General features: G+C 44.8%; 1 protein-coding gene across 3 annotated transcripts in view; it reads right to left on the bottom strand.

The window, feature by feature from the left end:
• BDH2 (3-hydroxybutyrate dehydrogenase 2) overlaps positions 1-16,157 on the bottom strand; it is a 27,625-nt gene extending 11,468 nt beyond the window's left edge. The window contains exons 1-6 of one of the 3 annotated variants that reach the window (XM_070372076.1): positions 16,005-16,157; positions 13,723-13,922; positions 12,703-12,885; positions 11,583-11,661; positions 9,522-9,618; positions 7,001-7,109 (exon numbers count right to left, since the gene is read on the bottom strand). In XM_070372076.1, the coding sequence (XP_070228177.1) occupies positions 7,001-7,109; positions 9,522-9,618; positions 11,583-11,661; positions 12,703-12,774 (357 nt within the window). In that variant the 5' untranslated portion in view covers positions 12,775-12,885; positions 13,723-13,922; positions 16,005-16,157. The remainder of the gene's footprint in view (positions 1-7,000; positions 7,110-9,521; positions 9,619-11,582; positions 11,662-12,702; positions 12,886-13,722; positions 13,923-16,004) is intronic. The other 2 variants (XM_005890476.3, XM_005890475.3) reach the window with 2 other exon arrangements.

Here is a 16,157-nt window from a genome sequence, read left to right as displayed (position 1 = left end):
CCAGTCAGTACACTTAATAAATCGAAACTTTGTGAGGGGCTAGGTTCAAGTGCACATGGCTGAGCTCTGCCCCAGACCTAAAAGGGTACATCAGTAAAAAAAGCTGCTATGAATTGAAAATGTTTTCAGAGGAACTTATACTTAATTGCCAGCTTCCCTGGTGGCTCAGACGGTAAAGCATTTGCTTGCAATGCAGGAGACCCGGGTTCGATCCCTGGGTTGGGAAGATCCCCTGGAGAAGGAAATGGCAACCCACTCCAGCACTCTTGCCTGGAAAATCCCATGGACGAAGGAGCCTAGTGGGCTACAGTCCATGGGGTCCCAGAGAGTCAGACATGACTGAGCGACTTCACTCACTTCACTTTATACTTAATTAAAAGACATATATGTGTTTTCAAGAGATACACACCTGTGCAAGGGCATGGGTAGTCTGAAAGTGTCAGTCGCTCGGTCATGTCCGACTCTGCGACCCCATGGACGGTGGTCCACCAGGCTCCTCTGTCCATGGGATTTTCCAGGCAAGAATACTGGAGTGGGTTGCCATTTCCTTCTCCAGGCCCGACTCAGGGATCGAATCTGGGTCTCCTGCACTGCATGCAGATTCACATGGGTACCCACCCATGAAGGTTTGAGGGGGAAGAAGTGAGAGTTGGAGAGAATGCCTGTCTAATGGGTGTTGCAGCAAAAATAGCAATGAAGCTTTTCCTCTGCTGAGAACAAGGAAAGGAAAAGAAACTGACCAGACTAGAGAAGGAACGTAAACGGGCCTGAAAGAGTTAATCACTCTCGGCTTAACTGCAACGGTTACTAGTCTGTATCTCACAAAACTAACCAGACACTATGTAAATTACAACCTGCACCTTCTGCCCCTTAACTCTATGTAAATTACATCGTGGACCAGGTGCTTACCTTCCCCCTTCTTTTGCAGACTACCCCTTGCAGCTTTTTGCATTTCAAAAAGGGGCCGCAGTATGATAAACCACAGGCAAATGGACCTGATTACTGGACTGCCAGGCCCAATTATGGGCTACCTGATGCCAGCTCTGACTGTTTTGAAACCAGAAAAGAATGCAACACTCTCACTACTTCGCTCCTTATCACACACCCCAAACTGCGAGCCCAGTCTATGTGATGCCCTCAGATTCCGCACGTAGGGGGCTCAGCTCTTGAGGTCGTGGCCTGCTGTGTTCTCCTCCTGGCCCACTGGAGATTAAAGCCATTTTCCTACTTTCTCCAAGCTCTGTCTCTGTACTTATTTATTCCGCATCAGTGGGCAGAGAAAGTCAGGATTTTGGTGGTAATATGGGCACCAACTTATTGAAATCAGAGGGTGTGGGGATGGCTGTACGGAACAAGGCGGAGATGGTGAAGAGTCAGAATAAGTGCTGGGGGAGATGGAGGACACAGGGAGGAAAACCAGGACATGCTCTGTTATGAAAGGCAAGTACGCAGTTTCTACGGGGGAGGAGTCTCCGTAGGCAGTGAAAGGGCTCTAAGAAAAAAGTCACTTCCGTTGGCGCAAGTTTCTCCAGCAGCTTCCAGAGAGGTGAGGAATGGAGAAGGCGAGTGGTTCAATGACCCAGAGATGAGTTTGCCAAGATGCTGTGTTTCCTTCTGGCACTCTTACTTTCTGTTTTGATACTTAGCTACTAACTGTACTTAAGAGCAGAAAGTCTAAAATAACCAAAGGTCTTATGTTGGATGGACTAAAGGGACACAAAGAGAGGCTGAGGTGACCCAGTGAGGTCAAGGTGGCAGAAAAAGAAACTATTTAACCCAACTTGTGCGTCTATACAATAAAAAGGATCATAATAAAGAGGAGTCCTTGTAATAAAGGACCAGGAAAATTAGCAAAGTATAACAGTGCTGAAAACTAAGCCTTAAAATTATTTTCTTATCCATTTTAGCAAATAACATAACCTGCCTTAATTAATTTTCCCAGTTTCATGGAGGTATAATTGAAATATACAATCCATTTTTAATATACATGGAATACATGTGCTGTGCGTGCTCAGTCACTTAGTTATGTCTGACTCTTTGTGACCCCATGGACTGTAGCCCACCAGGCTCCTCTGTCCATGGAATTCTCCAGGCAAGAATACTGCAGTGGGTGGCCAGTCCCTTTTTTAGGGGATCTTCCCAACTCAGGGATTGAACCTGCATCTCCTGTGTCTACTGCATTGACAAGTGGATTCTTTACCACTGAGCCACCCAGGAAGCCCATGGAATATACGTAGCCCAGTTGGGGCTTCCTGGGTGGCTCAGTGGTAAAGAATCTGCCTGCCAGTGCAGGAGACAGACACAAGAGACGTGGGTTCAACCCCTAGGTGGGGAAGATCCCCTGGAAAATGGAATGGCAACCCACTCCAGTATTCTTGCCTGAAAATTCCACAGGCAGAGGAGCCTGGTGGGCTATAGTCCATGGGGTCACAAAGACGCGGACATGATAACATGATTGAGCACACACACACACACACAGTTTAATATATAAAGATGGACTATTGAATAAGTTCAGTCGCCGATCTTCTGAAATGCAATAAATTCCCCAGGCAGTGCTTTGGAATACAGTCACCCAGGACATGTTACTGCTGCCCTCTAACCCTTGGACTATGCGCTTAGCCCAGGTCTGCCGGCTGATTCTAGAACCCACAGTCCTTGCCTTCCTCCCACGCTGCCTTCTCACCACCAGCTCAGCACCTGCTGTCTTGCTGTGAGTGCTCCTCTCTGGCAGGTGCAACAATAAAATGAAGTGCCTGGACATGGTTGTGCTGTCAAGCTTTGACTTCTCAGAGACTCGGGCAGGTGCTACAAAGATCTCTAAAGATTCCCTCTGGCTATATCTAGTTAGCCTACTGTGAGCTCTTCTGCCCTCACTGACCAGAGCTCAGCTCCTAAATTTGGCAGACCCTGGCTTGTCTTCAGTGATTCCATGCATGACCTCTACCCGGACTGACAACCAAGATTCATTTCTTCATCCAGCAAATGTCTGGTCAGCACCTCAATGTGTGAGGGACCCGTCTAAGATTCAGCAAAGGAGGAAAACCCCCAAATATCCAAGACACTCCCGGATCCTTGCTGTAATGGATCTTCTCTTCTGATGGGCCTTGGATTCTGCACTGACCTCCTTTTACAGTATTTGTAGTTCGTTCTCTGCTTTTTCAGTGCTCTTTCAGTCTTGGAATGGTTTTCTTTTTTTTTTTCTTTTTCTTATTTTTTTTATTTTTAAACTTTACATAATTGTATTAGTTTTGCCAAATATCAAAATGAATCCGCCACAGGTATGGTTTTCTGTATGCTTAGTCAGGAACCCTGGAGTCCATGGGGTCACAAAGGGTCAGATACGACTGAGCGACTGAACAACAACAATAATTCATGAACAAAAATTTCCAGTATTATTCCTGTGTTTTGACCACCTGACCTTACAAATCTGCCTAGACTGCAAACTCTGGCTTCCCCTGGAAAGTTCTAAGCTGGTACATGTGCATCATATTTAAGGAACATAATTACGGCTGGAAAGGATTGTGGAATCTGTCACCCTCATTTTAAATAGAAGAAACAGATGCTGAGGGAGTGTCATCTCCCAGGTCCCGTGGCGACTTAGGGGCAGAGCTCAGGCCTGCCTAAGGTCTTCCAACACCTGATTCCAAAATCCCGGGTCAGGCCCGTTAGCGTCACTTGACAAGTGACTTCTGATTTCTCATCCCAGTCATTAATATCTCTTGGGATTTTTTTACACATGAGTGTCACTGGCTCACATGGATTATTGTTAAGTTGCTTTACCTCATAGGCAAACTCACTAATTTGAAAGTTAGCATTTGATATTTAAAAGTGAACACTTAACAAGTATAAATTTTGGCTTCCACTGTACCTTACACCCACATCCTTCCCAGTGTCTATCAGACATTCGGTGTACAGATGTGCCGCCTACACATGAAACAGGCTTATCCATCTGACCCAAGCTTGCTCTTTTACCATAGCCTTTGCTTTTCCTCTGATCTTGAGTCTTCAAGTCTTCAAGAAATACACTCCAGTTCAGATTCACGTGAACTCCAAACAGGCAAAAAAAAACAAAATGCAATCCTGGGAATCCTGGTGGTCCAGCGGTTAAGACTGCATATCCACTGCTGGGGATGCAGTTTTGATCCCTGGTAAAGGGCGTGCTGCGATTTGTGGGGTCGCAGAGTCAGACACGACTGAGTGACTGAACTGAACTGAAAGGGAACTAAGATCCTGCATGCCGTGTAGTTTGGCCAAAAAGAAAAACTAAAAGGACAAAGTCTTCAAAATGTATATATTTTAAAAATTTGCTAGTTCAACATTCGTGTGTACGTTAGTTGCTCAGTTGTGTCCAACTCTTTGTGACCCCATGGACTGTAGCCCACCAGGCTCCTCTGTCCATGCGATTCTCCAGGCAAGACTACTGGAGTGGGTAGCTGTTCCCTTCTCCAGGGGATCTTCCCAACCCAGGGATCGAACCCAGGTCTCCCGCATTGCAGGCAGATTCTTTACCATCTGAGCCACCAGGGCCAATCCAAAGATTCCTTCTAGACGCAAAGAAGTAGATTAAAAAAGTTCCTTCATTACTAAGTCAATTTCTCCAATTTTCCTTTTAGCTTTCTTCTGTATCCTTCTTGACATTAGGCTTAATGTCCACAGCAAAGTATCAGCAACTGTGTTGCCATCAAAAAACTCATCTCCCGCCCTGGGCTGGGGCAGCATTCAGTGTGCCAGTCATCTAACCCAGCTGGGGTGGAGGAGAGGGGCAGCTCTCCTGCATTTCAGTTCAGTTCAGTCGCTCAGTTGTGTCCGGCTCTTTGCGACCCCATGAATTGCAGCACGCCAGGCCTCCCTGTCCATCACCAACTCCCGGAGTTCACTGAGACTCATGCCCATCAAGTCGGTGACGCCATCCAGCCATCTCATCCTCTGTCATCCCCTTCTCCTCCTACCCCCAATCCCTCCCAGCATCAGAGTCTTTTCCAATGAGTCAACTCTTCACATGAAGTGCCCAAAGTACTGGAGTTTCAGCTTTAGCATCAGTCCTTCCAAAGAACACCCAGGGCTGATCTCCTTTAGAATGGACTGGTTGGATCTCCTTGCAGTCCAAGGGACTCTCAAGAGTCTTCTCCAACACCACAGTTCAAAAGCATCAATTCTTTGGTGCTCAGCTTTCTTCACAGTCCAATTCTCACATCCATACATGACCACTGGAAAAACCATAGCCTTGACTAGACAGACCTTTGTTGGCAAAGGTCATGATGTCTCTGCTTTTTAATATGCTGTCTAGGTTGGTCATAACTTTTCCTCCAAGGAGTAAGCGTCCAAGGAGTAAGCGTCTTTTAATATCATGGCTGCAGTCACCATCTGCAGTGATTTTGGAGCCCAAAAAAATAAAGTCTGACACTGTTTCCACTGTTTTCCCATCTATTTCCCATGAAGTGATGGGCCCAGATGCCATGATCTTCGTTTTCTGAATGTTGAGCTTTAAGCCAACTTTTTCACTCTCCTCTTTCACTTTCATCAAGAGGCTCTTTAGTTCCTCTTCACTTTCTGCCATAAGGGTGGTGTCATCTGCATATCTGAGGTGATATTTCTCCTGGCAGTCTTGATTCCACCTTGTGCTTCTTCGAGCCCAGCGTTTCTGCATTTCACTAGGGTTCAATTTACAACCCTGAACTGAGCCTGTTCTGTGCAAAGTCCACCTTGTTCATTGTCTGAGCCTGTGCAGTCTGCTACTGCTGGCTCATAAGCTCATCTGAAGTCAGTGTTTTTCATGTTTCTGTTCCCCTCCCCCAGAGCACGTAGTGTGGCGCTCTCAGTTGAAAGGCACTTAATGGTTCTTTGTAAAATAAATTTAAAACAGTGATGAGTTGTGTGAAGGCTGGTGAATGTGAGGGCAGCAGACTCAGGAGGAATATTCTCTCTTTAGCACACGCTGTCTCTCACCTTGCTGGTACCTCTGTGGCTCGGCTGAGAGCAGGAGTGCAAGGCAAATACTCAGGGTACAGAAAAGCAATGAGTGTGTGTCTAGACACTGACGTTCAAGAAGGGGCCCAGGACTTACCTGGTGGTCCAGTGGTTAAGACTCTGCCTGCCAATGCAGGGGACAAGCCAGGACTAACCCCTGGTCTGAGAAGATCCTACACGCCGCAAAGCGATGAAGCCCGTGCGTCACGGCTGCTAAGCTGGTGAGCTGCAATTACCGAAGCCCGCACACCCAGAACCTGTACTCCGTAATGAGAGAAGCCCCCACAACAAGAAGACCTTGCAGCAGCACTGGAGAGCAGCCCCAGCTCGCCGCAACTAGACAGAACCCCTGCACAGCGACAGAAAGTCACTCCAGCCATAAAGGAAGAAAGGAAAGAAAGAAGGGGCCCAGCTTCTAGGGTTCAAATCCCGGCTGTAACCACTTCCTAGTTAAATGGCTAGTTTTTGACTAGTCACATGACTTCTGGCAAGTTATCTAACCCCCCAGCTTCATCCCTCCACACACTGGACGTGATAAAGCAGCACCTACCTCATCAGGCTGCTTTGGTCCCACAAGCCTCCTTGCTGCCAATCCCAGATGCTGAACCGTCGGCTCCCTCACTCCCCTGGGACTTCTATGAAAGTTACACTTTTTCAGTGAGGCCCTCCTGGACCTCTCTGATAAACTAGCATCTTTTTAATTCATAGTACTCACAACCATCCCACATGTTATATGTTTATTTGATGACATAGTGTCCCATCTCACCCCTCAAACACAGGACCTTCATTATAGAAAGGACTTTGTTTAGCTCTCTGATGCCTTCTTCATCTGAAATGCAGCCTGGCCCATAGCCCTTGAGTGAATGAAGTGGAAAGTTAAACGAGTTCATTTCTATTAAACGTCTTGATATACATGTTCAATACAGGTTAGTCAGTATGTGAGCTATTATCAGACTGGGGATCCTCTCTGGATGTCCAGTGTGGAGACCCACTTATTTCCTGGTGCTTATGCTAGCGATGCTGGTCACCTTACCTTAGGAAGAAAAGCCTTGATCATCAGGTACATGCTGCGGACGTTGAGGTTCATCGAGAAATCCCAGTCTGTCTCCTCACAGTCCAGGATGGTTCCGTGATGGACGAAACTGGAAGAGTGATTAAGCAATGGGGAAAATGATCATCCTAAAAAAACTTCTATTGAATTTCCTTATCCTTTTCATTGTTCTTTATTGGCTTAGACCATTGTCCCTTCCATTACCAAGACTATTAACAAGTCAAACCTAGTATCACTTAGTACATTAGGTGAAGTATTCTAACACCATAAGCTAAAAAAGTTTAAGACCAAAAACTTCTTTTAAAAGAAAGCAGGAGTTTGGAAACTAAGAAACATAAGAGATTTTATACCAACTGCACAGGAAAATCACTGTCATTAAAAATAAACATGGATTTCTTGATGGTCCAGTGGTTAAGAATTCAGGTTCCAGTGCAGGAAATGTGGGTTCCATCCCTGGGCAGGGAACTAAGATCCCACATGCTAAAGACAACTAAGCCCGCTTGCCTCAAGTAGAGAGTCCGTGGGCCTCAATGAAAGATTCCTGCATTCTGCAACTAAGACCTGATGCAGCAAAAATAAATACATATTAAAAAACCGCAAAACCCCAAACCCAAAACTAAACAAATGAGAACACGCTGTATAACGATCATTTCAAGAGCAAGAGCGCCCTCTGGTGGCACAAATTTAACATTCTCAAGGGAAATCAAAACTCCAAGGAAAATTTCCCAGGCAAGAATACTGGAGTGGGTTGCCATTCCCTTCTCTAGGGGATCTTACCGACCCAAGGATCAAACCTGGGGTCTCCTGCATTGCAGGGAGATTCTTTACCATCTGAGCCATCAGGGAAACCCATTTAAAAAAAATAAAAAACAAAGGAGAATAGAATGCTTAACTACTATTTCAAGAGCGCCCTCTGGTGGCACAAATTTAACATTCTCAAGGAGAAATCTAAACTCAAGGAAACAAGTCTCAACATCTCAGGGTAACAAAGCAGTACCCCTACTCTACAGTTCTAACATACTGAGTAAACACTGCAGAACAAAGCAAAACCTTTAATATAAACTTCACTCTTTTGAAGTCACATTTCCTCAAGGAAGCTTTCTAAACACTTGAGTCCTATTGATTTCACTGTCCCTGGACCAAAATTATGTAATTAATTATAAAAGATTGTTGGTTCTGATTCCTATGCACCATTGTATTTCCAGTTCAACTGAATGACAGCAAGAATCACAGGCTCTATTTCTGTATCCTTTAGGTTGCTGAAAACTTAACAGATGCTCAAAAACTAATTTTGCTAATTGTTTTTTCCACGGTTCTGTGTATATCCTCATATGAGGGATGAGCAGGTTATTTATAAACCAGATCATCACAAATTGTTGCTCTAATTTAATTTTCATACATTGTAACATATGATAAAGTATGAACGCAGAGATTTTTTTTTTTCACTCTGAATCATGATTAGGTAGAACCATAAAACTATATTAGAACGTTCTAGGATTCTTCTACCAATGCAGGAGTATAAATGTAACACTACCTAAGAAAAGTGGGACATCTGGAAGGTATCTACTGAGATCCTATTTACTCACATCTACTGATACGTCTGAGAAGGGAGAGTGGGTTCCAGCGGTGGCTGTATCTACATGTAGCTGCTCCAGTTCTAGCTTTACATGCGTGGTTCAGGAAGCTTGGTACCACCCCCATGACGTTCAGTTAAGCCATTCTCTTTGTGTTGTGTATAAAGGTACAACGTGAACCTTCTTTTGCTGGGATTGACTGTCCCAATAAGAAACACTGAGCTTGGGAGGTATAAAGAACTTGCTGCTGCTGCTGCTAAGTCGCTTGTCTTGCGGACTCTGTGAGACCCCAGCAGGCTCCACCATCCCTGGGATTCTCCAGGCAAGAATGCTGGAGTGGGCTGCCATTTCCTTCTCCAATGCATGAAAGTGAAAAGTGAAAGTGAAGTCGCTCAGTCGTGTCTGACTCTTTGCGACTCCATGGACTGCAGCCCACCAGGCTCCTCAGTCCATGGGATTCTCCAGGCAAGAGTACTGGAGTGGGGTGCCAATGTGCCAAAAAAGTGGGGACATTCACATTCAATAATCTGAGTACTTGGCTTCTTTTAAATGTACTCTGATAGAGGGTCATTTTAAAGACACTCTACTGGAAAAGTTTTTCATATTATTTTATCAGTCTTAGTAGAGCATCAGTGACAAGTCTGTTGGCATGAGCCTGGTACCAGGCCTGAAAAGAGCAATAGCTTCGTGTTAGTGCTGGTGCCCTGAGTGACCCTAACTGCCTGTAGACCCCAAGCCTATGTCAATGTCTACGGCTGTTTTACTTGCTGATCTTAATTGTAATAAAAATTATGTCCAAAATTTTAGCCATATTCCCCAAGGAATATATTATGGTTCACAATGAATAATTTTGCTTTATCAAAATTCTTTGTGTGAGAGTTGCAGAAAGCTTTCTGTAAGAAGAGTGGAAGTGAAAAGTTGTGAATTACCCAGCAACGTTAAAGAGAACATCAAGTCTCTCAATGTCATTGGCAAACTGGTCAATTTGCTTCTTCTTTGTGACATCAAGGACCCGAGTGTAAATACCTGAAATATAAAACAAAGGGCATTATTTGCCTGTCTCCGTAAAGGATGCTTAGCTTTGAAGATTCAGCTATTTCCAAGTATGAAGATGGTAATATCTGTATGGTAGGCTTCGTAGGATTGCTGCCCATCCGTAGGGTCTTCATAATCTTAAGACTATCAGTAAAAATCTTGAAGTCTCCCTATTTGACCTCCCGATAACAGTTCTCTTTCTTCTTCCCCTTCTCTCTAGTCTCTAAATTGAATGATAAAGGTCTTTTCTGAATAAAGACTTCACAGTGACATGGGGATGATCGATAGCAGATGCTTCTCAGTAAGCCAGCAGTAATCGCTGCGAGTCAGCTCATTTCAGCCCATTCTTTCCCCCAGAGGCCAAGTCCCTGCTACAGTGATGCTGGATTCTGTCTGTGTGAAGGGTAAAGGCAGGGGCGGTAGATAAGGTATTGTTTTTACTTGTGTGTTTTACCTTTATGTTAATTCTATTATTTTTCAGAAATGACTCTGCTGGCCAAAGCTATCATCACTTATTTCTGCACCAAATTACAAGGAGAAGAAATGAGAGGCCAGACAAAGGGATGAAACACTTGAACACCGGCCACAAGAGATCTGGCATGCGGGTGTGAGAGACACACACCGCACCAGCTACTCAAAACCCCCTGAACATTCTCGAACGGAAGCAGCAGTCACTATTTTTATGTTTTTTTTTTTTTTTTAATAATACATGGTTCATCATTCTGTTTTGGATATAGAAAGAAAAGTTTATAAACAGAAGGGAAGACTGAAACCGAGGTTCAGAAAGGCCTCCTTTGTGCTGTGCTTTTCTATTCCAACAGCTTGATTTGTTGGAATTACAATTCAAGATAGTCTCGTGCAGTTAACTAGGCCAGTGCAGACAACTAGGTCAGTGAACTGATCTGTGCTGATCATGGAACCTGTTCCATTCAACTTCTAAATAAGTGCTCTGTTCTGATTTCTTTCAGAGTCACCTGAACCTCTCTGATATTGGAGCTAGGTTCAGTGTGGTGTATGTAGTAAGTGGTAGAAAGAAACTGGTAATCGCACATGCCTGAGTGACTCTCTGCAACCCTGTAGACTTTGGTCCACCAGGCTCCGCTGTCCATGGGATTCTCCAGGCAAAAATACTGGAGTAGGTTGCCATTTCCTTCTCCAGGGGATCTTCCTGACCCAGGGATAGAACTTGGGTCTCCTGCATTGCAGGCGAATTCTTTACTGTCTGAGCCACCAGGGAAGCCCATAGTATAAGGGGTAATAAACATCTAAATAATCTCTTAGAGTCTCTGGTTGTGATACGTAATGTTAGGGCTGAGCTGTTTCCAGTATAGTAGCCACTGGCTGCATGTGGCTACTGAGCCCTTGAAGTGTAGCTAGTCTGATTGGAAACATGCTGTTAAGTGTAAAATACACACAGGTTTCACAGATTTAGGAAAAAAATGTAAAATACCCCATTAATAATTTTGATCGTGAGTACGTTAAAATTACAGTATTTTAGATATATTGAGTTAAATAAAATATATTCTTAAACTTTTCACCTGTTTCTTTTAACATTTTAAATGTATATTTTACTAGAAAAAATTATGCCTGTGACAAACATCATGTTTCTCTTGGACACTGCTGCCCTTAGAGGAGGGGGGCTCAGAAGTAAGAAGTTGTCATAATGACTGTTAAATGGTCACGTCCGACTTCATAATTAGCTATTGAATCCTTTGACATGTTGGATAAATAAAAAATTTTAAATATGCACCTTAAAAACTTCGTTCATACATTTAAGTGTACAGATTTTTGTCTGCAGGCTCACAGAATACAAACTGGGTATCAGAGAATCTGGCTCTAAAAAGAAGGCCCGTGGAGCTGAACAGCTAAGGAATTTTCTTTCAACATGTAAAGTGTTAATGCTTTATAATCCCTTGTAGACTCCAATGTCAAAATCAAGCTATGGAGGTGCTTACCTGGGTACTTATCCAGTTCCTGAAGTTTGGATTCATTGATATCGGTGGCTATGACTTTGGCACCTTCTTTTGCAAAAGCCTGGTAGACACAACGCACAAATAAATCCTTTGTTTACTTGGTTAAACTGCTCTCGTGAACCGAGAGTCACTTAGCCTCTCCCCTTTATCTTATTGTCGCTATTATTTTCCCCAAGAAATAGGTGAAATTTCACACTACCTAGTCTCACCTCGTTCTTCACATTTTTAGTCTGTTTTATCATTAGTTAGAACAATGTGACATACACTGTGCTTGCCAGTTGACTTTGTCCCTTTGTGTGTGTGTGTGTGTGTGCTCAGTTGCTCAGTCATGCCCCATGGACTGTAGCCCACCAGGTGCTCTGTCCATGGAATTCTCCAGGCAAGCATACTGGAGTGGCTTGTCATTCCCTTCTCCACGGGATCTTCCTGACCCAGGGATCAAACTTGAGTCTCTTGTGTCTCCTGTATTGGCAGGTGGATTCCTCACCACTGTGCCACCTGGGAAGCCCGACTTTGTAATGCCAAATAAATATATTTTTTAAAAAACTAGGATTCAGTTATTGAACACCTCTCAAAATACTACCTTTCTTTGATTTTACAGCCTGCATTCTATTTCTGAGCAGTGACTAAAATCCAAATAATAAAAGAAAAATGGGTTATTTCAACACTTTTCCTCTTAATAAAAGTGGATTATTAGCTCAGGTGGGGGTTTCATGTGAGAGAAGTTGATACAAATTAGAAGGCAAAGATAACTTGATAGTTTCGTAAGTCTGGAGTCCTGCCTCTGAACTGACATAATTTCAGAAAACAATGCACTTCTGTAGGGCCCCTTCAGTGACTTTATTATGGTGCAGAGAAACTAAGGCAGACAGACAAGTTTCTCAGCTCAAAGGTTATCAGTGATGTCATAGGATAAATGTGAGGTATTCATTCCTTCATCTGCCTGGAGTCGGAGGAGTCACTTTCCTTTTTTGTAACTTAAGACAACAGAAGCACAAAAGGAAAAAAAAAAAAAAGAGCAGAACTAAATAACCGTGGTACCTGGCCCCAGAATTCTGTACCACAAAAGTGAGTAAGCAAGCAACAAAAGATAACAACTTACCAATGCGGCTGCCCAGCCGATCCCCTGAGCAGCAGCTGTCAGGACAATGACCTTCCCATCAAGTCGACCCATCCTGGAACCTGCGGTTTAATCTACAGACGTGTATTTAATGGCTTATACTGTAGCCCATGGCCTTGTGCAGTAACATTTAGAAGGAATGGTTCAACAGACTCCTTTAAGACCCTGAAGACACACACCTTTGTCAAATATTCCCACCACCTGAGAAGATCCCCATCAATCTCCAAGAATGCTTGCCCTAAATGCCTAGCTTTGCATATAAAAACATTTAGCAAAGCCCTGGTAGCTCAGTCAGTAAAGAATCTGTGCAGTGCAGGAGACACAGGTTTGATCCCTGGGCTGGGAAGATCCCCTGGAGAAGCGAATGGTAACCCGTTACAGTATCCTTGCCTGGAAAATCCCACGGACAGAGGAAGCTGGAGGGGTGCAGTCCATAGGGTCACAGAGTCGGACATGACTGAGCGACTATCACACACTGAAGTGGTAACTGACAGACAGACATCAGACTTTAAGCCATCTTCAGGTCGTTTCAGCCCCTGCTGCTGATACAGCCCACCACCGTTCTCCCCGCTGCCCCTCCCTGCAAACACTGCGTGGGTCCTCCCTACTTGGGACTGCTCCTTGCTTCCTCCCTTGTACACTTTTCTTGGGGTCTGTACTACCAATCATCTGTGGTTTTTCCGGGTCTCTTGGGACGATTTCACAGTTGGCTTCAGAAAGTAATTGAAAAATAAGAGTTGGAAAGTTAGAGCCTGTCCAAGCCCCCCTTTTACATCTGAGGGAACTGATCTGACCTGCTCAAGGTCACAGAGCTGGTCAACAGCAAAGACAGGACTAATGTCAGGTCTCCTGACTCTTCCGTAAGTGAACATCCTACCCCACAGTGCTGCTGATTAAAGTCTGAGCATTCAGCAGTAACACTTTAACAGACACAAATAGTGATTTTTAAAAGGGAGGACTGAGGACGTCTGACAGAGGGGAAATAGGATCTACAGAAGATACCTGGTCAATGCTTGGACTGTAACAGATCGCAGGGTGACAGGAAAGGCTAGTGATGAGGTTACAGGTAGTGGAGTCAGGTGATGATCAAATGAGGCTGTCTGCAGGGAATCAAGTTCTTTCTCTCATCCTGCAGTTCTTAGTGTATGCCTCTGACCACACAGCAAGGCACAAAATGGCTGCTTTCTCCCAAGACGTCACATCTGCATTCCGGGCAAAAGAGAAGGAAAGGAGCAAAAGACAGAAGTCTTTCAGAGACCCTGCTTTTCTATTTTGGGAGGACGCCCTCCTCTGAAATTCCAGCCCATGTTTTGTTGGCCAGTTTTAGCAACAGAGGCTAAGAATTTGAGTTTTATTTTCCAGTTTTTATAAAGTGAAAAGGGTAGGGGTTGGGGGAGCTAACAAATAGCACATGCACAAAATAACCTTCCCAGTCTGCTCATTACCTGTCTGATAAAGAGTGCAGAGAGCTAGCTAGTCTAGCCTGGAGGGCTCACATGATCCAGTCATTTCTTTTTGAACTTATTTCTGTTCTCGTCAGCCAACCTTGGCTTTTTGTGGTAACTCGCATACACTTTCAAGCCTGCAACCTTTGTCCCAGCTCTCCACGCTGAGGGCTAGGTACTCCTGTGGGCAATCGGTACTGGAGGATTTGAGAGCATGACGGAACCAGATGTGTACTCTGGAAAGCTCACTGGAGAGTAGGCCTGGGGAGGGACTGAGCAGGGGGTTTCCTTCGGAGGAAACTGCAGTCGTGCAGAGGCGGTGGACAAATAAAGGGGTAGAGAGCAGCGGTGAAAGAGAGTGTTTAAGAGCTGACCCAGGGCCTGGTCGCCAGTGCACTGATTTCAAAGAGATTACGTGGTTCGCCTAGTGTTTTACGGCTAGGAATTCAAACCCAGGCCTCCTGATCCTGGATACAGAGAAGACCTTGTGGTTCTAAATCCCCACAGGGCGCCAGGGCCTTGCGGCTCCGCGGAATTGGTACCCGTAACTGATCATGATGCCAGCGCTGCGGTCTGAAACCCATCTCTGAGTTTGTGCCGAGGCCACCGCCCCCGGGCCATTTCCGGTGGACTGCCAAGGCGAACCCAGCTCGGGGACACGCCGAGCCCCTCCCGCCTGCCGTGGCGCTCCTCCCGCGGACTGCAAGGGAAGCAGGATGCGCGCACCCCGCTTTGCCCCTCGTCCACTCCCCGGTTCCTTCGCGGTCTGACGGCTCTCCCAGCCCCAGTTCCCTCCTTATTTTCTCCCACACCAGCATTTCCTCTAATAAAACTCGTGCGTGTGTAACTTTCTCTAGGAGTCAAGTTTCTTGCAGGACCTGACTGACAGCGCGTGGTTCTAAGAACTACCCCCAGGGACTAGCTTACTACTTCACTAATGCTCTGTGATTGACGGAGAAGCAGGACTTTCACAATGGCCGACCTACTTTGATGCAATTTTAGGTTTTTTTTTTCCTTCTTACATGAGTGATACATTTTAAGTTAAACCATGGTAAAAGTTAAGTTAAACATTCAATATAATATTTTAGAAAGTAAGAAACCCCAATAATCCTTACCCGCCCCCAATCCTGAGCATGATGTATTAAAAAGCTGCTACTTTACACTGCTGTCATCAGTGACTTTTGGCCCATGGCCCTGTGAAGGTACATGCCAGGAAGCTTTGACACCAAGAGAAGCGCTTAGTAAAAGCGCTTGAAGCACAGGGCAGCTGTTTTGCTCACTGATGGCCTCCTCCAAGCTGTCCTCCCTGTCTTTATGGGGTCAGATTTTAGAGCCAAAGCCTTATAACTAGATAAACTGAGCGATTACACGAAGACACATTTATTTGGAAAAATGAGTGCAAACATAATCTGAAATGGCGAAATGAGGCAACTTTCAATAAATTCAACGTGAAAATCAGACAAGATGGATTGCTTACTCCAAATATTAGAATCTTAGTGCTAATTTTTTTATTTGGCCCACCTTCCTTATGGGATCTTAGTTCCCCGACCAGGGATTGAACCCCCACCCTCCGCAGTAAGAATGCAGAGTCCAGAGACACAGATCATTTACAGGAATTCTTGACGAACCGGAGAAAGGATGTCTACAGTAGACTCCTTTGGCTATTTTGAAAAACTTACCAGAGATTCAAATTTGTTAAACATCCCCCCTTACTCCGAACTTACGGCTAAAACTAATCCTGAAGAACAAAGTAACATCTGAAAATTACAACTCTCCTTCCCCGCCCCCCACCCCCACCCCGCCACCAAAATTTCTTTTTTAATATATCGGGAAACTTACTTTAGAGCAGCAAATTCATGGCGTCCTCCAGATCACTGCGCTGGCAAGAAACTTAAGACCTTTGTGCAGAAGCAAGTCAGGTGCCTAGTAATGCCTGTTGGGATCTGTAGTTCAAGTTTCAGTTTTTAGAAAATTAGGCGCACATTCACATAT

The sequence above is a fragment of the Bos mutus genome, chromosome 6 (genome assembly GCF_027580195.1).
Source record: "Bos mutus isolate GX-2022 chromosome 6, NWIPB_WYAK_1.1, whole genome shotgun sequence".
Classification (NCBI taxonomy): Eukaryota; Metazoa; Chordata; class Mammalia; order Artiodactyla; family Bovidae; genus Bos; species Bos mutus.
The sequence above is the reverse complement of the archived record's forward strand: the minus strand, read 5'-3'. Positions and strand labels throughout refer to the sequence as shown.